This window comes from Alligator mississippiensis, chromosome 3 (assembly GCF_030867095.1).
Source record: "Alligator mississippiensis isolate rAllMis1 chromosome 3, rAllMis1, whole genome shotgun sequence".
Classification (NCBI taxonomy): Eukaryota; Metazoa; Chordata; order Crocodylia; family Alligatoridae; genus Alligator; species Alligator mississippiensis.
In genome coordinates this window covers 40,842,003-40,863,787 of record NC_081826.1, presented here as the reverse complement: position 1 = coordinate 40,863,787, position 21,785 = coordinate 40,842,003, and the positions used below count along the sequence as shown (strand labels likewise).

Here is a 21,785-nt window from a genome sequence, read left to right as displayed (position 1 = left end):
CAAGGACAGAGCCTTGGGGGACCCCACTGGTCACAGGACACCATGATGAGTGACTTCCATCAATTACTACCCTCTGGGTCCGACCACGGAGCCAATTTTCCAGCCAGTGGATCGTGGTAGACCCAAGGCGACAATTGGCCAGTTTCACCAAAAGGTGATCATGGGATACCAGATTGAAGGCTTTTTTGAAGTCAAGATATATGACATCAATCTCTTCTCCCTTGTCCAGGTGATAGGTCACCTGGTCGTAGAAGGAAATGAGATTGGTCAAGCAAGACCTACCTGTAACAAACCCGTGCTGGCTATCCCTTAAGATGTTGGTGTCGGCCAGTCCATTAAGGGTGGCCTCTTTAATAAACTTTTCTAAGATCTTCCCCGGGATAGAATTCAGGCTAATGGGCCTATAGTTAGCCAGATCCACTTTCCTCCCTTTCAGTCCAGTTATTTAAGAAAAAAAAACCTGAAAAAGCCCCCAGATTCATCAGTTCCTGCAGTGGCCTTGGGGCTTTGTGGGGCTTGTGGAAGAGCCCCCCATGCAGCAGGGAGGTGGTGGGGGGCAGTGAGGTTGACCTCCCTGCCCAGCAGCACCTGGTGAGTCCGGGCTTCTTTTTAAAGCACTGGGAGCTGGGGTGGGCAGGGCAGCCATGGCGGGGCTGGCAGAGCAGGCGGGGGTCAGGGGGGCTGGGGGAGCAGGCAGGGGATGGGGCCAGATGGGGGTCCCTCCATGGTCCCCCACTCCTCCAGTCCCCCCTCCCCCACCCCCTACTTACCAGCTCCAAGTCCAGCTCCACCTCCCTGCTGCAACCGGCAGGGACTGTCCAAATCATTGAAGCTGTCCGAATCATTTCCGAATCAATCTAGAGAGCTTCAAATTGATTCAGACTTTTTTAAGGGTTCCCTGATTTGATTCGGATTTGGAGATTTGGCCACCTAATTGGGCCGAATCTCCTCCGAATTGAATCAGCACCTGAAGCTTCGCATAGCCCTATTGCACACTGGGGTTTATTGACATTTTTAGGCGCCCAGGATGAGAGTCTTAATACAAAGATCTAAAGATGCCATGTAGTAACCACACCCAGAGAAGTATGAAACAATGGTATGAAACATAGATTAAACCACTACCTTTGGCAGCTGAAGCTCCCTCATATTATAGGTCAGTTGCCCAAAGAAAAGATTAGTGGCCAAGCTCATGTTTCCAGGTCTTCGTGTCTCTGGTAATCTGTTAGGAACTTCCCAAGCAAATCCCATTGACTCAGGTAATTAGAAGTGATTGTGAATTGGTGAGATGTCTCAGAACACAAGATAGTTGCTTCTGAGAATAGAGAGTTGCCTTTATCTTACTTTCTGAAAAGGCGGGGGTGGCCATCTGCTACATGCACAGATTTAGAAGCTCAAAAGGATTATTATCTTTATTATAAAGGGACTGGAAGAGTGAAAACCCACTGTGCCCTCACTCCCCCGAAGCCCCCCAGACACCCCCCAGCAGCCACAGAGCCCCCCGCTGACCCCCAGCACAGCCAGAGGTAAGTGGGGCCCGTGGTGGGAGGGGATTAACCCACAGAGAGAAGGAGGAGGCGGCTGAGTGGGAGCTGGGCCGTGTCTCACCCCGCCCAGGCCCTTACTTGGCCCAGCCCCCCAGGGAGCCACACGACCAGGCTGTGCAAATGGGCTTGCTTGTCTGCCAGCTTGTGAGTTAGCGTGGAGTTTGCACAGGAGGGCGTGCGGGAGGGCCTGAGGCCCTGCCTGCGAGCCCCCTAGGGTAGGTAGACTCGGGCCCAGCCTGCCTACCAGCAGCATGCCGCAGACGGGCACTTGCCACACCCCTCGGGTCCCTTGGGGTCTGCGGCCCCCGGCACCTCAGAGACAGCCACCCAGACGGAGCCCATAGTTCTGAGCTCCATGCAGATGGAGCCCCTGGCTCTCGGCTGCGGGAGCTGCATGTCCTTTTTTCAGGCTCTGGGGCCTGGGAGTATGGCTACCTCCCCTTCTGGGGTCTGCTCCCTTTTGGGGTCTCTGGTGTGCCAGTTGGAGGAGCTCCAGGCCACAGCCCAGAGACTGCGCCATCAGGGACTGTAAGCAAGAGATAGATTCCTACTGCCAGGCCATTCTCCCCCGAGAGCCGGAGGGTAGACCACGGTCTCCCTCCAGGACAAGGGAGGACTCCGGGACCTCCCATTCTGTCCAGGCAAGGGGATGGACCAAGGTGGTCAAGGGCCCAAGGCCCGCTGCACCAAGGCCTATGCCCCGTTGGAGCTCAGCAACAGGTACAAACCTCTTGCAGCCCCAGCAGAGCCTGCTAAGTTGCCAGCTCCCGCAGGCAACACAGGCTCAACTGTAGCTACCACCCCCGCTCTCCCCAGGACAAAACGCAAAGTGTTTGTCGTGGGAGACTCCATCCTGAGGTGGAAGGCCAGGGCAATCTGCTGCCCTGACCCCTTAGCCTGGGAAGTCTGCTGCTTCCCAGGGGCCCGCATCCAAGACATTGCGGAGAAGATCCCTAAGCTCCTCCAGCCCACAAACCACTCTCCCATGCTCCTTATTCATGTGGGCACAAATGACACAGCTTGGAGCACTCCCAGCTGGGCCATGAGGTGCTACAGGGATTTGGGAGTGGGGCTTAAGGGTCTGGGGGCACAGGTGGTGTTTTCTTTGATCCTTCCAGTCTCGGGGTATGGGCTGAGCAGGGAGACGAGGATCCAGGTAGCTAACCAAAGACTGCAGCGCTGGTGTCATCGGTAAGGCTTTGGCTTCCATGACCACAGCCCGCTGTTTGGTGAGAGAGGCAGCGAGCTGCTGGGAAGAGATGGCCTCCACCTCTCTGTGCTGGTGAGGAGGCTCTTCTCGGCCAGACTGACTGACCTGCTCCACCGGGCTTTAAGCCTGCTGGGGGACAGGGGGACTACCGCCACTGCTGGCTTGCTGAGCAACCCTTGCAAAGGCAGCAGGCCAAGGCACTTAAGGGAGCCCACCCCTGCCCCAGCCCTGGTACAATCTGTAGGCAAGGCAAGAGCCCCCAAGGGGCCACTTGCCTGCCTGTACACAAATGCCAGGAGCTTGGGGAATAAGCAGGAGGAACTTGTCCTCCTGTTTAACACAAATAATTACGACGTCATAGGAATAACAGAGACCTGGTGGGACACCACCCATGACTGGACCATGGGTATAGACGGCTATACCCTGTACAGGAGAGATTAAGTAGATAAAAGGGGCAGGGGTGTAGCCCTCTATGTTAAGGAAAGCTACACATCCCTGTAAGCTGATGTTGGTGACCAGGGTGGACAACTGGAGACCCTAAAATCCGTGGGGAACACAGCACAGGGGACACAACGGTGGGAGTCTACTACAGACCTCCCACCCAAAGTCAACAGCTTGACCAGGAGTTCTCCCGGGAACTGGCTGAGGCCACATGCTCCAGGACCATGGTTGTCATGGGTGACTTCAAGTACCCAGACATCTCGTGGAAGGATCACTCAGCAAAATCTGAGTGGTCGCAAAGCTTCCTATCATGAGAGGATGACCTCTACCTGACTCAAGAAGTTTACGGGTCAACGAGAGGTAAAACACTGCTCAACCTGGTACTGGCAACTGGGGATGACCTAATCGGTGACCTAGTGATTGATGGGAAGCTGAGTGACTGCAACCACAAGCTGATCACCTTCACCATCTACCGTAAAGCTGGCAAGTCAGTCAGCAACATGGAAGTCCTTGACTTCAGGAAAGCTGACTTTGACAAGCTCAGGAGGCTTGTCAGTGAGGCCCTAAGGGACCACGACCCCAGGGGGAGGGGAGTTCAGGAAGAGTGGTCGCTCCTCAAGGGACTGATCTTCAATGCACAAGCTAATTCTCTTCCATCTCAGAGGAAAGGCAGCAAGAGGGCACAGCAGCCCCCCTGGCTCTTCAGGGATCTAACAGAACTCCTGAGGCTAAAAAGAAAGGCCTACAAAGGATGAAGGACAGGATTCGCCTCCAAGGAGGAATATTCTGCACTGGTCCGGTCCTGCAGGGAGCAAACCAGGAAAGCCAAGGCTGCAACTGAACTCCAACTAGCTTTGAGTATCAAGGACAATAAAAAGTCCTTTTTCAGATATGTGGGGAGCCGGAGGAAAAGCAAGGGCAACATTGGACCCCTGCTGAACCAGATGGGGAAACTGACAACTGACACCCAGGAAAAAGCCAACCTATTAAATGGGTACTTTGCGTCAGTCTTTCATCAGTCCCATGAGATGCCCGTGCCCACTATGGGACAGGGAGGTCTGGGTGAGGGAGATCCCCTGCCCTCCATCAATGCTGACCTCGTAAAGGAACACCTTGAGAGTCTGGATACCTTCAAGTCAGCTGGCCCTGACTTCTTCACCCCAGGGTACTCAAGGAGCTGGCGAGCATCATAGCCCAGCCTCTGGCACAGATCTTTGAGGACTCCTGGTGCTCTGGTGAAGTGCCCGAAGACCGGAAGAAGGCCAATGTGGTGCCTATCTTCAAGAAAGGGAGGAAAGTGGATCCGGCAAACTACAGGCCCATCAGCCTGACCTCTAGCCCAGGGAAGGTCTTAGAAAAGTTTATTAAAGGGACCATCCTTAATGGACTAGCCAACACCAACATCCTGAGAGATAGCCAGCATGGGTTTGTTGCGGGTAGGTCTTGCTTGACCAATCTCATTTCCTTTTATGACCAGGTGACCTATCACCTGGACAAGGGAGAAGAGATTGATGTCATATATCTTGGCTTCAAAAAAGGGTTTGATCTAGTATCCCATGATCACCTCTTGGCAAAACTGGCCAACTGTGGCCTTGGGTCCACCACAATCCAATGGCTGGGAAATTGGCTCCATGGTCAGACCCAGAGGGTAGTAATTGACAGAAGTCAATCATCATGGTGCCCTGTGACCAGTGGGGTCCGCCAAGGCTCTGTCCTTGGACCCAAACTGTTCAACATCTTCATTAATGATGTGGACACTGGAGTCAGAAGCGGACTGGCCAAGTTCGCCGATGACACCAAACTTTGGGGCAAAGCATCCACAGCAGAAGACAGGAGGGCAATCCAGGCTGACCTGGACAGGCCCAGGAAGTGGGCGAATGAAAACCTGCTGGTGTTTAACACTGAAAAATGCAAGGTTCTCTACCTTGGGAGGAAAAACCTGCAGCATCCTTATAGGTTTGGCAGTGCTACGCTGGCTAGCACTATGGAAGAAAGAGATTTGGGGGTCATCATTGACCACAAGATGAACATGAGCCTTCAATGCAATGCTGCAGCTAGTAAAGTGAGCAAAACGCTGGCTTGCATCCATAGATGCTTCTCAAGCAAATACCAGGATGTCATTCTCCCCTTGTACTCAGCCTTGGTAAGGCCGCAGCTGGAGTACTGTGTCCAGTTTTGGGCCTCACAATTCAAAAAGGATGTGGAGAAGCTTGAGAGAGTCCAGAGAAGAGCCACGCGCATGATCAGAGGTCAGGGAAGCAGATCCTACGATGACAGGCTGAGAGCCCTGGGGCTCTTTAGCCTGGAAAAGCGCAGGCTCAGGGGTGATCTGATGGCCACCTATAAGTTTATCAGGGGTGACCACCAGTATCTGGGGGAACGTTTGTTCACCAGAGCACCCCAAGGGATGATGAGGTCGAACAATTATAAACTACTGCAAGACCATTTCAGGCTGGACATAAGGAAGAATTTCTTTACTGTCTGAGCCCCCAAGGTCTGAAATAGCCTGCCATCAGAGGTGGCTCAAGCACCTACATTGAACACCTTCAAGAGAAATTTGGACGTTTATCTTGCTGAGATCCTATGACCCCAGCTGACTTCCTGCCCCTCGGGCGGGAGGGCTGGACTCGATGATCTTCTGAGGTCCCTTCCTGCCCTAATGTCTATAAAATCTATGAATCTATGAAATTATAATGATATGGTCCAGGAGTGGGCAGTTATTTGGGCCCATGGGCCACACAGGGAGCTTTTATAAGTTGTTATGGGCACAGTCAGCACTTCCCTCCCCTCGCACTCCACTCCCAACAGCTCACCAAAACTGCCTATGTAGGATGGGGCCACAGGTAGGCAGTAGTGTTCGGGAAAGGGATAGGCTGGGATCACGGGGCAATGACAGAATGGGGGTGGGGCCTGGGTAGAGCTGGGGTCTGCTGTCTGCATCCCCCTGCCCTGTGCAGGGGTGGGGAGGTGGAGTACAGGATGCGTGTGGTGGAGTGGGTATGTATGGGATATGGAGGGGGTGGGGCGGCATATGCACGCATGTGTGTAGGAGGACTGCTTGGACACTAAGGCAGCCAGAAGCAAGGGGAGGGAGATAGGGGCAGGGGGTGAGTACACAGAGCTTGCCTGCGTGGTGCAGTCTGTGGCTGCCCACACAGCACTCCGCATGAGGCTGAACCCTGCCTGGGACAGCCCACACTGCACTCCTGCCCACACCCTCTGGCCTGGCTCTGCCAATATGAACAACTTCCAGCAGGGCTGTTCTCACTATGCCTGTAGCTAGCCAGGTGCTGCTCGGCTCCCATTGCCTCCAGTGGTGGCTCCTTCTCTTGCTGCGCCATTCTGGGTGAGGAGAAAGCTTTAGTCAGGTGGCTCCTGCCTCAGTGCATGGGGCTCTGGCTCCAGTTCCTGGCTGCCTTTCATCCACTTGGCCACCTGCACCAGGCGGGCAGAGTGGGTGGAAGGCAGCTGGTAGCTGGAGCCAGAGTCCTGCATGCTGGTGCAGGAGCTACCCGGCTGAAGTTCCCAGTTGCCTTCCACGCACTCAGCTGCCCACACTGGAAAGCCTGTGCTGAAAGGCAGCCAAAAGCAGGAGCCACCTGACCGAAGCCTCCACTCCACCCAGAGCAGTGCAGCAGATGCAGAAGCAGGAGGAGGAGCCACCACTAGAGGTGAGAGAAGCTGAGCAGCACTTGGGCAGCTGCAGCCACACCAAGAGAAGCCCTGGTAGAAGCTGCGTGCTGGCCTGGACCGGGGCCGGCAGGTGCAATCCGGAATGCTGCACTGACTGTCCCAGGTGGGGCTTGGCCCCACGCAAAGTGCTGTGAGGGGAGTTGCAGGCCATATCCAATCAATTGGCAGGCAACCCCCGCATGCCAGATCTGGCTTGCGGACTGTATTTTGCCCACCCCAATTTAGGCTGACTTCCTGAAATTTAGAGGCCACAGAATTTCACCACATGACTCGTCTGAAATCCATAGATTGTGGCTGATGGAAAATGTCTCTTTCAGAAAGATACCCAGTATACAGCTAAAGACTTAACATGCTGGAGAATCCTAGGTGTGTTGTTCTAGTGGTTAATATTCACTGTTAAAATAGCAGGCCTTGTTTCTAGTCTGAATTCATCTGGGGTCAGTTTTCAGGGATTAGATTTTGTTATGAATTTGTCTGATAAATTAGAGAGCCTTCTGCTATAGATGGAACTAATTTAGTCTCTCATTATAAAGCAAGTTTTCCAGATCTTAAAGCTCTTTTCTGAACTCTGTAATTTTTTTGTATGTTTTTCAAAGCATGGACATTTATATCCTGTACAGTGGTAGTAATATCTCCTTACTTAAGCAGGCGAATACTGAGTAGAAATTTGAGTATCACATTTGCTCTCTTATCTATCACATCACCTGGGATTTCATGGCTAGTGTCTCATCCATACTGACCATGCAAGGCAAACTTTTCAAAAGTATGTAACTGACTCAGGCAGACAAGGTTATTTTGGTAAATGTGATATGTTTTATTAGACCAACTAAATAATTGGAAAAATTGTTCTTTGCAAGCTTTCAGGTACAAGAAGGGTGTTTATACTCAAAGCTTGCAAAGAATAATTTTTCCAACTGTCTAGTTGGTCTAATAAAAGATATTACATTTACCCAAAGAACCTTGTCTGCCTATGGGCAGTTCTAGATGTAATGGGGGTTTAGTCCTCAGGGTTTCATTATACGCTTCCTAAATTGAAATGGTGGGGCATAGAATAAAATCCTGAGGACTAAACTGTTTCAATTTCTCCATCATGTTATGACAAGGAGCCCAATCCTTTATTATTATTTGTATTTATCTATTCATTTTTGTCAGAGCCAGAACCTGCCTGCAGCTGAGGGGTGAGCTGCCGGCGAGCCGAGAGGCCCCTGAGCTGCAGGGGGACCCGGTCCTTCCCTCTGTGGCAGCAGTGCCCCCCTCAGGGCCTCCAGGGCAGGCTGCTAGCAGACTGGGTGCTGTCTCAGCCCGGAGGTAGCTCCTGGCCCAATCCAACTCTTCCCCAACCCCAAGCTGGGGCAGCATCTGGCCTATTTGCAGCCTGCCCGGGCAGCCCCAGGGGGTGGGGTGCAGCCACTGCACTGGGAAGGACTGAGGCCCTCCACAGCTCAGGAGCCACTTGACCTGCCAGCAGCTCACCCTCTGGCTGCGGAAGAGGTGGGCAGGCTCTACCAGAAAAAAAAAAAAAAGGATCAGGCTCCTTGCTGCTTCTGCCTTCAGCAGGCACCTGCGACTGACAGGACACATGGGGCTGCCTGGGAATGGGCTGGCTTGCTCCTGGGGAAGTGCGGTAAGGCAGCAGGAGGGCAGCTGGGTGAGCTGGTGGCCAGAGAAGGCAGTGGGGATGGTGCATGTGGCGCTGGAAGCCCAGATGGGCTGCTAGCTGGCCAGGTGCTGCCCCGGCTCGGAGGCACCTGATCCCACGCTTCCCTGAGCCCACTTGGGCTTCCAGTGCCCTGTGCATCATCCCACCACCTTCTCCAGCCACCAGAAAACCCAGCCATTCTCTTGCCACCTTCTTGCACTGCCCTGGGTGGCCCCAGGTGTCCTGCCAGATGCAGGAGCCTGCTAAAGGCAGAAGCAGTGAGGGGGCCAATTGTTTTTTTCTTCGGAGCCTACCTGCCTCTCCCTTGCCTGGGGGGCAAGCTGACAGCTGCATCATTGCAAACTAAACTACATCCGGATGTTTCATAGTTTCATAATTTCATAGTAGCTAGGGTCAGGAGGGACCAGAACAGACCATCTAGCCTGACCCCCTGCCACAGCCAGGAATGAATGCTGGGTTCACAAGACCCCAGACAGGTGATCATCCAACCTCCTCTTGAATTTGCCCAAGGTAGGGGCGAGGACCACTTCCCTAGGAAGTTGGTTCCAGATTTTGGCCACCCTAACTGTAAAATATTGCCTCCTGATCTCTAACCTAAACCTATTCTCCATCAGCTTATTACCATTGTTCCTTGTCACCCCAGGTGGTGCTGGGGAGAAAAGAGCTCTACCTATTTGCTGTTGATCCCCCCTGATGAGCTTGTAGGCAGCCACCAGGTCCCCCCTCAGCCTCCCCTTGCTGAGGCTGAACAGGTTCAGGTCCTTCAGTCTCTCCTCGTAGGGCCTGTCCTGCTGCCCTCTCACCAAGCGGGTGGCCCTCCTCTGAACCCTCTCCAGGCTGGCCACATCCCTTTTGAAGTGCGGCTCCCAGTATTGGACGCAGTACTCCAACTGCGGCCTGACCAAAGTCGCATAGAGGGGGAGTATCACCTCTCTGAACCGGCTTGAGATGCACCTTTGGATGCATGACAAGGTATGGCTGGCCTTGCTGTCTGCTGTCTGGCATTGGCGGCTCATGTTCATCTTGGAGTCAGTAATGACTCCGAGATCCCTTTCCGTCTCTGTGCTTTCAAGAGGGGAACTCCCCAGCCTGTATGTATGCTGTGGATTCCTTCTCCCAAGGTGCAGCACCCTGCATTTGTCTACGTTGAACCCCATCCTATTCTCATCTGCCCACTTTTGTAGTCTTTCTAAATCTAGTTGCAGCCTCTCTCTCCCTTCAAGTGTGTCCACCTTGCCCCACATCTTAGTGTCATCAGCAAACTTAGATAGCGTGCTTTCCACCCCCTCATCCAAGTCGCTGATGAAGATGTTAAACAGTGCGGGCCCAAGGACCGAGCCCTGGAGTACCCCACTGCTCGCATCTCGCCAGGTTGAATACAACCTGTCCACCACTACTCTCTGGGTGCGCCCCATCAGCCAATTTTTACCCATCCAACTGTGCAGGCATCAATGCCGCAGTCACTTAATTTATTGATGAGGATGGGGTGAGAGACAGTGTCAAAGGCCTTCTTAAAGTCTAGAAAGACTGTGTCCACAGTGACACCATCATCCAAGGATTTAGTTACTTGATCATAAAAGGCAGTCAGGTTGGTCAGGCAAGACCTGCCTTTGGTGAACCCATGCTGATTGCCCCTGAGCATGATCTCCCCTGCAGGCTCCCCACAGATATGCTTCTTGATGATCCTTGCCAAAAGCTTCCTGAGCACTGAGGTGAGGCTTACAGGCCTATAATTACTTGGGTCCTCCTTCCTCCCCTTCTTAAAAATCCGTCAAAATTACATGGGTCAAAATCCGTGATGAACAAGGCACAGAGGACACAATGGTGGGAATCTACTACAGACCTCCTAGCCAGAATCAAGAGCTTGACCTAGCTGAGGCTGCATGGTCCCCATGCATGGTTGTCATAGGGGATTTCAACTACCCTGACATCTCGTGGGAAGAGCACTCGGCCACATCCGAACAGTTGGAAAGCATCCTCATGCACATGGACCAGCTGTATTTGACTCAAGAAGTCTATGAACCGACGAGAGGCAAAGCACTACTCGACCTGATACTGGCAACAGGGGATGACTTAATCAGTGACCTAACGATTGAAGGGAAGCTGGGAGACAGCGACCATAAGCTGATCACCTTCACCATCCGCTGTAAAGCAGCCAAGTCAGTCAGCAAAGCAGAAGTCCTTGAATTCAGGAAAGCTGACTTTGACAAGCTCAGGAGGCTTATTGGCAAGGCCCTAAGGGACCATGATCCAAAGGGGAGGGGAGTTCAGGAAAAGCTGTTGCTCCTCAAGGAAATGATCCTGGAAGCTCAAGCAACGTCTGTCCCATCTCAGAAGAATGGCAGCAAAAGGGCACAGCAGCCCCCCTGGCTCTGCAGGGAACTAGTGGACCTCCTGCATCTAAAAGGGAAGACCTATAAAGGATGGAAGGCTGGATCCACCCCAAAAGAGGAGTACTTTGCACTGGTCCGGACCCATAGGGAGCGAACCAGGAAAGCCAAGGCTGCAACTGAACCCCAACTGGCTACACATACCAAAGACAATAAAAAGTCCTTTTTTAGATATGTGGGGAGCCAGAGAAAAAGCAAGGGTAACATTGGACCCCTGCTAAACCATATGGGTCAACTGACAACCGATGCCCAGGAAAAAGCCAACCTGCTTAACAGGTATTTTGTGTCAGTTTTTCATCAGCCCCAAGGGACAACCCTGTTCAATATGGTATGCAATGGCCAGAGCAAGGGAGAACTGTTACCCTGCATCAATGTTGACTACGTGAAGGAACACCTTGAGAGGCTGGACACCTTCAAGTCAGCTGGCCCAGACACCTTACACCCCAGGGTATTTAAGGACCTAACAAGCATCATAGCTCTGCCATTGGCACAGCTCTTCAAAAACTCCTGGCGCTCAGGCAAAGTGCCTGAAGATTGGAAGAAGGCCAATGTGGTGCCTATCTTCAAGAAAGGGAGGAAAGTAGGTCTGGGGAACTACAGGCCCATCAGCCTGACCTCTATTCCAGGGAAGATCTTGGAAAAAATCATCAAAGAGACCATTCTTGACAAACTGGCTGAGGGCAACTTCCTGAGGGATAGCCAGCATGGGTTTGTTGCGAGTAGGTGTTGCCTGACCAATCTCATCTCCTCCTACAACCAGGTGACCTATCACCTAGACAAGGGAGAAGTGATTGACGTCATATATCTTGACTTTAAAAAACCTTTCAGTCTGGTAGCCCATGATCGTCTTATTGAAAAACTGGCCAATTGCTGCCTCAGCTACATCACAGTCCACTGGCTGGGGAATTGGCTTCGAGGTTGGACCCAGAGAGTGATAGTTGACAGAAGTCAATCATTGTGGTGTGCCATGACCAGTGGGGTCCCCCAAGGCTCTGTCCTTGGGCCTATTCTTTTCAACATCTTCGTTAATGATGTGGACATTGGTGTCAGAAGCGAACTTGCCAAACATATCAAACTTTGGGGTAAAGCGTCCATACCCGAGGACATGATGGTGATCCAGGCCGACCTTGACAGGCTCAGAAAATGGGTAGATGAAAACCTGATGGCCTTCAATGTCAAAAAATACAAGGTACTCCACCTTGGGAAGAAAAACCTGCAGCATGCTTATAGGCTTGGCAGTGCTACGCTTGCTAGCACCATGGCTGAAAAGGACTTGGGGGTCATGATTGACCACAAGATGAATATGAACCACCAATGTGATGTTGCAGCTGGCAAAGCAAGAAAAATTCTGGCTTGCATCCATAGATGCTTCTCTAGCAAAGTCCAGGACGTTATCCTCCTGCTGTACTCAGCCTTGGTGAGGCCGCAGCTGGAGTACTGTATCCAATTCTGGGCTCCACAATTCAAGAAGGATGTCAAGAAGCTTGAGAGTGTCCAGAGGAGACCCATGTGCATGATTAGAGGGCAGGAAAACAGGCCTGATGAAGAAAGGCTGAGAGCCATGGGACTCTTCAGCCTGAAAAGGCGCAGGCTCACGGGGTGGCTGCCTATAAGTATATAAGGAGTGTACATCAGGATCTGGGGGAACACCTGTTCACCAGAGCACCCCATGGGATGACAAGGCCAAATGGTCACAAACTTCTCCAAGATGGTATCAAACTGGACATAAGGAAGAATTTCTTTACAGTCCGAGCCCCCAAGGCCTGGAACAGATTGTTGCCAGAGGTGGTACAGGCACCTACTCTGGACTCCTTTAAAAGTCAATTGGACATTTATCTTACTGGGATCCTGTGACCCCAGCTGGCTTCCTGCCCCTGAAGCAGGGGGCTGGACTCAATGATCTTCCAAGGTCCCTTCCAGCCCTAATGTCTATGAATCTATGAAAAAGCAGCTAAGCAAGGATTCCTTGGATCATAGTTTTAGATTGCCAAAAGTCTACCTACATTTTGTTTTGGGCACTTGACTCAGCTTGCATGTTCTTTTCTGAACTTTAGTTATGTCACTTGTATAATGTCCAAAGTCTGTCCCAATCTGAATAGCCACCTCCCTAGGTCCCACTTCAGGCCCATTTAGATCAACAAACTAGGCAACAAAGTTCCTATTACACATGCTCAGAGCATGAAGTCTTGGGTTACTGTTTATGCATTTTACGTTGGAGCATCTTTGGATAAAAACAAATAATCCTGAGAGCAGAACCCAGGACTTGCATCTCCCAGTTGAGTGCCCTGACCGGTAACCCCGTGGCAGGTGGCTAGAGCTCTCTCCTGCAAGGGAAGGGCAAGGAAAGAGAGCATTGTAAGAGCCCCACCAGCATTCCCCAGTGGGGATGGTCTGAGTCCCTGGAGAAACCAGAATATCTGGGCCCTGGTTCAGGAGCAGAGTAATTGCCAACCACAGTGCCTGCAGAGAGACCCAGGCCCTACCTCCCTGGCAAACCTTGTATCAGAGAAGAGATATCGGAGAACCCTACTATCAGAGAAGAGTCCCTGGAGTGGGGCTTACCTTGTAATGGAGGCTGAGTGGCAGCCTGTCCCACCACTCCTGCCTGGTAGGGCTATGGGCTGGCTGTAGGAGACAGTGCTGGCACAGTCATGGGTGTCATAGGTGGACCCAAAGTAGTCTGTGTCTCAATGCATAAATTCCTTTTCCTGGTACTGTGAGTCTGTCGATACTTTAGCAGCATGGGTTGTCTCCTCCAAACAACAGGTGGCCATCTGGAGACCCTGTTCCTAGGCCTCAGCAGCCTGGGGGTAAGCATTCCCCAGGCTGTCCATTTCCTCCTGACACATCTTGAGTCATTCCTCATGCTGGTCCCACAGCTCCTGGCACCAGGAGTCCACAATGTGACCACAGCCTGTAACATTTCTTCCTTATTTCACTGGTGCCTCCTACGGACATCTCTCATATGCTCTGCAGGTTTTCGGGTGGCTGTCCTTGAGCCACTATCCTGGTCACTGCGAGCTGGCCTCCTACACACAAATGAAGAGTCTGCAGGCAAGGCAGGCACAGAGCCTTTGTGTGAAGTTGCAACTTTTAGTGGTAAAATGAAGTATTAAGAGAAATGTTTCAGATCTTCTCATCACTTGCCTGGGCACTCAAACAGACACACCAAAGGAGCTACGATGAGTCCCCTGTCCGGACTCATCCTGGACTATGGATCTTGGCTGTGCTGCAGGTGCACCTGCAGCAGAGCAGGCAACAGGAATGGGGATCCTATGGGGGGATCCCTGGATGGTGACTGAGGGGGAACGCTCCCCACTGTGTCCTAACTGGGAGATGCTGGGGGCCGAGGGGATGCCGGGACAGGAAATGCGGCATGTGGGAGCCACTGACCTGTGGTCTGAGAAACAGGAAGGTACCCAGCAGGGCCTGCTCCAGGGAGAAGTAGTGGGTGAGGGGAGTGCAACCAGGCTCCCCAAGACACAAAGCCAAGTCTGTCAGGGACACCACCTTCCTTCCAGGCCCAATGTACTACCCCAACCATTGGAAGTTCCCCCATATGCGCAGGCCCCTCCAAGCAGTTCCAAGCCAGTGCCAAAGGGGCACAGCAGTGCTCAGAAAAGTGTGGAGAGTATGGCCCACCAGCCTGTCAGGCCAGGCTATTGCTGGGACAATATCTGGCAAAAGAGCCCACGAGCCTCAGCTCATCTACCCACCCACCGTGGGGCCCAGGAGGGAGTTCTTTCATTCCCTGTGGCCCCAACCCTGGCCCAGGTCCCACTGTGGGGGAGCGGCATAGCCCTAGTGGTAATACGCAGCCCCCAGACTCAGTCTAGCTGCATGACACAAGCCCTAGGCATGGGCAAGGGACCTGGGTCTGGAGTCCTCAAAGGGAGAGACTGGGCCTTGGGGATGAGGGCCAAGGGGGCACGGATCATGTGTGGAAGAGTCAGAGGTCCAAAACATGGGCACTCAAAGCCCTTTTCCTCTTCTCATGCCGAGAGGGCTCCCAGTCTGCAAGGATGAGGAGATAGTCAGCCAGAGTTTCGTAGTTCTGGGCAGCCTGCTGCTGTTTGGGGCTGGGGCTGCCAGCATTGCTGGGGGACTCATCCTTTCCCACATCTATGTGCCACATGCTCGCGCTGCCAGGCCCGATCCACATGCTGTGCCTCAGCCTGGACTTTCATAGATGTTAGGGCTGGAAGGGACCTCAAAGATCATCAAGTCCAGCCCCCTGCCCCAGGGACAGGAAGTTAGCTAGGGTCAAAGAACCCCAGCAAGATAAGCACACAAGTGTTTCTTGAATAAGTCCAGAGTAGGTGCCTTCACCATGTGTGGAGGGAGTCTATCCCAGGTCTTGGGGGCTCAGATAGTAAAAAAAAATTTTCTTATGTCCAGCCTAAAATGGTCTTGTAGGAGTTTATGACTGTATGTCCTTGTTTTTCCTTGGGGTGCTCTGGTGAACAGATGTTCTCCCACAACACCCCTGTGTACTTATAGGTAGCCACTGGGTCCCCCCCCCCGAGCCTGAGCTTTTCCAGACTGAAGAGTCCCATGGCGCTCAGCCTCTCTTCATAAGGCCTATTCTCTTGCCCTCTGATCGTGCATGTGGCTCTCCTCTGGACTCTCTCAAGCTTCTCCAAATCCTTCATGAATTGCAGAGCCCAGAACTGGATGCAATACTCCAGGTGTGGCCTCACCGAAGCCGAGTACAGCAGGAGGATGACATTCTGAGATTTACTTGAGAAGCATCTATAGATGCAAGACAGGTTTTTGTTTGCTTTACCAGCTCTGACACCACATTGGTGGCTCATGTTCATCTTGTGGTCAGTCATGACCCCCAAGTCTCTTTCAGCAGTGGTGCTAGCAAGCATAGTGCTGTCGAGCCTACAAGTATGCCACGGGGTTTTTTTCCCGAGGTGGAGTACCTTGCATTTATAAGTATTGAACGTCATCAGGTTTGTGTCCGCCCATTTACTAAGCTTATCCAAGTCAGCCTGGATCACCATCCTGTCCTCAGGCGTGGATGCTATGCCCCAAAGTTTAGTGTCATCGGTGAACTTAGCTAGTGTGCTTCTGACATCAATGTCCACATCATTGATAAAGTTGTTGATGAGAACCAGTCCAAGAACAGAGCCTTGTGGAATGCCATTGGTTATGGAGCGCCATAATGACTCGCCGCCATCAACCACTACTCTCTGGGTCCGACCTCAGACCCAATTTCCCAGCCATTGGACTGTGGTGTAGCCGAGGCCACATTTGGCCAATTTTCCCGTGCAGAGGTCATGGGACACCAGATCAAAGGCTTCTTTAAATTCCAGGTATATGACATCAATCTCTTCTCCCTTGTCCAAGTGATATGTAACCTGGTCACAGAAGGAGATGAGATTGGTCAAGCAAAATCTACCCACGACAAACCTGTGCTGGCTCTCCCTCAGGATGTTGCCCTTGGCCAGCTTGTCCAAAAGGGCCTGCTTGATAATTTTCTTAAGAATCTTACCAGGGATTGAGGTCAAGCTGATTGACCTGTAATTCCCAGGATCTACTTTCCACCCTTTCTTAAAGATGGGTACCACATTGGCCTTCTTCCAGTCTTCAGGTACTTCACCTGAACACCATGAATTTTCAAATATTTTTGCCAATGGCTGAGCTATGACACCTGCCAGCTCCTTGAGTACCCTAGGGCAGGGGTGGGCAAAATGCGGCCCAGGGGCTGGATGCAGCCTGCCAGGCTATTCTATCTGGCCCGCGGGGCCCCTAAAAAATTTAGAAAATTAATATTTATCTGCCTCTGGCTGCCTGTCATGCAGCCCTCGATGGCTTGCCAAAACTCAGTAAGTGACCCTCTGCCCGAAATAATTACCCACCTCTGCCCTAGAGTGTAGTCTGTCAGGACCAGCTGACTTGAAGGTATCCAGCCTCTCAAGGTGATCCTTTACTAGATCAACTCCGATGCTGGGTATAAATACGCCCTCACCCTGGCCTTTGTGGAAGACCTCCTTCCTGGTCTCTCAGATGTTGTGGAGGACAAATATAGCAACAATGAGTCACCTCAGATTCACCTCATCCACCTTGAAGTGCACGCTGAGAGCCTGCTAGCATGCCCTAAGGTAGCTGAAGGCATGCTTCATCGTTATGCAGCACCTGTTCAGGCAGTAGTTGAAGCGCTCCTTCCAGCAGTCCAGCTGCACCCTCTGCATTAGGGCTTCATCAGCCAGGGCTGAAGAGAATAGGTCATGTTCCTGATGATGGGAGGAGGGGACAACAATGCTGCCAATGACGAAATTGGGGACCCCAAGAGTGTAGCACCCACTCTTCATGAGCTCAGGAAGTGGGGAGTTGTGGAAGATGCAGGCATCATGGGCGGTGCCTGCCCAGCCTGCAAACATATAGATGAAGCAGCCCCAATAGTCGATGATACCCTGCAGGACAATGGAGAAGTATGTCTTGCAGCTGATGAATGCCTGGGCGGCCTGCACTGGGTAGAGGATGGGGATGTGGGTGCTGTCAACAGCCCCCACTCAGTTGGGGAAGCCCATGCAGCAGAAGCCTGCAACTACCTCCACCATATAAGGTGGATAAACTAGTTGGTCAGGATGTCCTGGATGACTAGGCATACCTCCCTCATGGCCTCTTTGGATGTAGTCTAGCCCATACTGAACTGATTAGTGACATAGCAGTAACTGTTGCGGGTAGCCACCCTCTTCTCTGAGTGAGGGGTGGCCACATGCTAATATCCAGGTGTGTGATGTGGGAGGCAACCAGGACCATGAGATCCAGGAAAGTGGTCTAGCACCTGCAGAAGGTATGGACCCACTGTTTGTCATCCCAGGTGCCTGGGATGACCTACTCCCACCATTCAGTACTGGTGGCACGGGCACAGAACCAGCGCTTGACAGTTGGGAGGTGGTGCCAGAGCACTTCAGCATCGTTGGCATCCTGAATGTCCTTGTCCTCACTGGCCATGTGAAAGTCAGGGGCCCAGTCTTGGACACTTGACAGATGCAGGGTGTGGTGGGTGGGCATGCATGGGATGGCCAAATGGTGACTCGTGGACCTGAGGGTACACACCATTTCAAGCTGCTGCTGCATCAAGTCCGGGTGGTCATATGTGATGTTCTGCAGCCTCCAGTGAGTGTTAAGCAGGGCAACCAGCAGCACCTGATGCAGTTCCTGGATCTCCCTGCTTAGGCGCAGGAAGCAGGACACTGTGGCAGGGTGTGGGCAGGCCAGCACAGAGGCACATGCAAGTCATGACAACAGATACTCGTGCTCACTCTGGGGCTGTTCTGGAAGCCTTGGGCTAGGCACAAAGGAGGGTCTGTGGTGACACAGCAGAGGGTTGGGGGTGTGGTGGCCCATGCCCAGCAGCCAAGCTTGGGGAATTTACCCATTTGGCTCCACTTGGGAGTCTGGCAGCTGGGGGAGCCCGCAGGGCACATTGGGAGGCATTCAAGTGTGCCTCCTACCTGCTGGCCTTGACCAGCACTGGCGGGCCCCTCCTCCTCCCCCCACTGAATGGGAAATGTCTATTTGGTTTGCTCCTGCTCAAACTTAGACCGCTTTAAGTAAAGCATGATAGAGCGCTTCCTTCTTGGGCTTTTTGAACATCTGTACTTAGCCATGATGTCTAACAGCAGGGCTTCCTCTCTTATCTACAAAGGAACAGATTTAACAGACTTTATCCTGTAGCATGCACTCTTCCTTTGCAATACTTGGACTACAGAAGGTAGTGCCATAGAGCAGCTTCACATCTTCATATCCAGGCATATGTGAATGGGAGTGAGTGGGTGTGTGGGAGTGCTTGAGAACAATGCTGCTGGGGAGTCCTGAGGACATAATGTAGGTATACTCTTAGGGAGCTAGGCCCTGGGAGAGACCAGGAGCCAAACATGATTCTTAGTGTGATTCTACACAGCAGACTTGGGGCAATGTATAAAAACATTGTCAGCATCTTGGAAAACACAGTTTCAATAACAAGTGTAATTAAAAAGTGCTGATAATATTTAGTGTTGCCTGTGAAATTTTGCCATCTTGTTCCATGTTAAATGGATTTTTTTTTCTAGGAAAAGAGTATAGTTTTGCCTATCAGTCTGCACATCTTTTAGGGCTGTTGACTCAGCTTCATCATCATACCATTACTACTACAGGATGCCTCCTTTATGGCAATCAACATGAGTGAGCTGTTTGTGGGATGGGGAAGAGGGAAGGCATAGAGGAGGCAAAGATAGAGCTGAGGTGACATATATCTTGGGAAAATATTTTCCAGTCACAAACAGATCACGGTTTTAAGCATGATAATATATATCCCAAATCTACTTGTACAAGGTAATAGGAACACTGAGTGAAAGTCCCTTTTCTATGTTTCCATCCATTTGTTTCTTTTGAATGCTTCTTTTGAATTTATTTTAAATGTCAGCTATAAAAGTGATATATTTATAGCATTCTTAAAAAGGCCAGACTGAAGTCTGCTGACTGAAATTCATGTTTACATAGACCTTCTTTATTGGAGATATAAGACCCATTTTTCATCTGCATAACTGGATGCTTGCATGATAGAAGGGGAGCAGCGGAACCAGGGTGGTGGCCAGGATCATGAAATCTATTGCATTCAGAGAGTACATTTCACTCATCTTCTCTGTTACAGTTTGGTATCCTCGGTTGTCCATCTTCTTTCTGAAAATGAAGAAAATGATTGCATGCTTCCTCCTTCTGTCTGGACAAATTCTACTTTTCACTGCCTCGGCCAAGAGGAGAGAACTTCCAGGAGCCTTTTTAAGGCAAAAAAGGCATGTCAATCCACAAGCTTTATTTGGTGAGTTGCAGTAAGCCCACCTTAGATGCAAATTATGAAAGCATGAATGTTTGGCCAGATATTGGCTCAGCTAATTTATAATAAAAGGGAGTTTGCCATCTGCAGGGAGAATTGAGAGAGAGGGGTTGTTCTGGGGAGGATATGCTAATGGTGTGCTTGGTGTACTGTAATTTAATTCTAACTGCTGTGTTTTCTCCAAAAAGATGTCCAGCAGAGCAAAGACCTTATCTTACAACCTTAGCAGATGCTAGCTCTGCATGTATATCTTTGATTGGTTAAAGCTAATTTAGTCAACAGGCAATGGAAAGGGATATTATTAGTCTTCTATTTAGTTTTCTATTTAGATCTTTCAGAAGTAATCCCTTCATTTTCATCAAGTTGATATTCTTCAGATGGCTAGAGATTTTCCTTGCTATGCTATGGGAATTGCTAAGATGACTGACACTTGAGCTTAGTGGGTGGGATATTTTGAAGATTGAGAGGGTCCCATTGAATCCTCACTGATCATGGACTCTACTTCCTGTGCTAGTATAGTGATCAGCTAGTGTTCTGTTTGAAGACATGAGTTAGTCAGGGTCATGTTCCACTACTCAATTTAGTCTAATGAAGAGGTGAAAATCATACATTAAAAAATTGTAACTGTGGCATATTAGGGAGGCATTGGAAGCCACTGCATGACTAAAACTGTGCTGCGTTAGGATTTCCTCTTAAAAGAAGACTGAAATCTCTGTTTTACACTCTATGAGCAAATTTAATCTCTAGATTTGACACATTAATTTTTCAGAGGCCAGCTAATTTTAATATAATTCTTCAAAGTTTTTCACTGTTGCAAAAGAAACCTTTTATGCTGTTCCCTCTGTAATGTTGCCCTGTTGATCTCCTCACATTTCAGGTTCCATCAACTTCAAACCAACAAACTCCAGGCCTATCAGTCATCATATTCATGATGATGCACATTTATATATGTTCTCTGGGACACAGGCCGCTTCTGAAATGTTAAGAATTAAACATGAGGACTCTAGCAATTCATGGCAAACACATTATATTTCACCCAGTTTAGCTGACGGAATTACTCTGACCTCTCATATACTTCAGTTTTGTTATGTTATTGACCTATCATTCCACTGCACAGCCTTGGATTCCAGCTTAAGTCCCTAACTCCCTAACTCGGACCCCTGAGTCCATCTAGATGAACTAAGGAGTTATAAGCACGTAGAAAAGATGTTGACTGGAATAAGGAAAAAAGGGAGCTTGAGTTTTGTTTAGGGGACGAAATAGCGGGAGAAAGATGTTTCATCATAATGAAGATATTCTACAATTAACCAGTTATGAACCAAGCATCTACATCAGGGGTTGGCAACCCTTGACATGCGTGCCGAGCATGGCATGTGAAGCCATTTTGTTTGGCATGCCACGGCCAGCCACAGCTCTGTGTAGCTGCTGCCAGCGATGGAGCCCAGGCTGCTCCCAGCAGGGCTTGCAGTGTCCCAGCTGCCTGCTGCGAGCAGCCCAGGATCCCGGCTGGCAGCAGCTCCCCAGAGTCAGGAGGCTCCAAACAGCTGTGCCAGGCTCCAGCTCCGCACCGGCTCGTGCACCTGCGTGTCGGAGTGGGTGATCGGGAGGGTTCTGAGGCAGCGCAGCCCAGGTCTCTCCCCTGCTCCTGGCACGGAGATGATGGCAGGGTGCAAACAGCTGCACCTGGCTCTAAGCTCTGGCATCAGCTCTGTGCTGGTGGCGACTTTACATGCACCTTGGGGCGGGCTGCACTGCCCCGCTGTCTGCCCCAAGGTGCCCGTGCAGTCACCGCCAGCATGGAGCTGATTGCAGAGCTGTAGAGCCCGGCGAAGATGTTTGCAGCCTGCTTGCTGCAGCTGCCCAGAGCCTGGGCTGGCTACAAACAGCTGTGCTGAGCTCCGGAACCCTGCCATCACCTCCGTGCTGGGAGCAGGAGAGAGACCAGGGCTGCGCTGCCTCAGGCCCCTCCCCTACCGCCCGCTCCGACACGCGGGTACACGCGCTGGTGCAGAGCTGA

At 51.3% G+C, this 21,785-nt stretch overlaps 1 protein-coding gene across 4 annotated transcripts in view; it reads left to right on the top strand.

The window, feature by feature from the left end:
* The window catches only part of MATN2 (matrilin 2), a 132,748-nt gene that overhangs the window by 14,873 nt on the left and 96,090 nt on the right, over window positions 1–21,785 (top strand). For all 4 annotated transcript variants that reach the window (XM_059723856.1, XM_059723855.1, XM_059723852.1 and 1 more), the window contains exon 2: window positions 19,586–19,753. In XM_059723856.1, coding sequence (XP_059579839.1) covers window positions 19,586–19,753 — 168 coding nt within the window. The remainder of the gene's footprint in view (window positions 1–19,585; window positions 19,754–21,785) is intronic.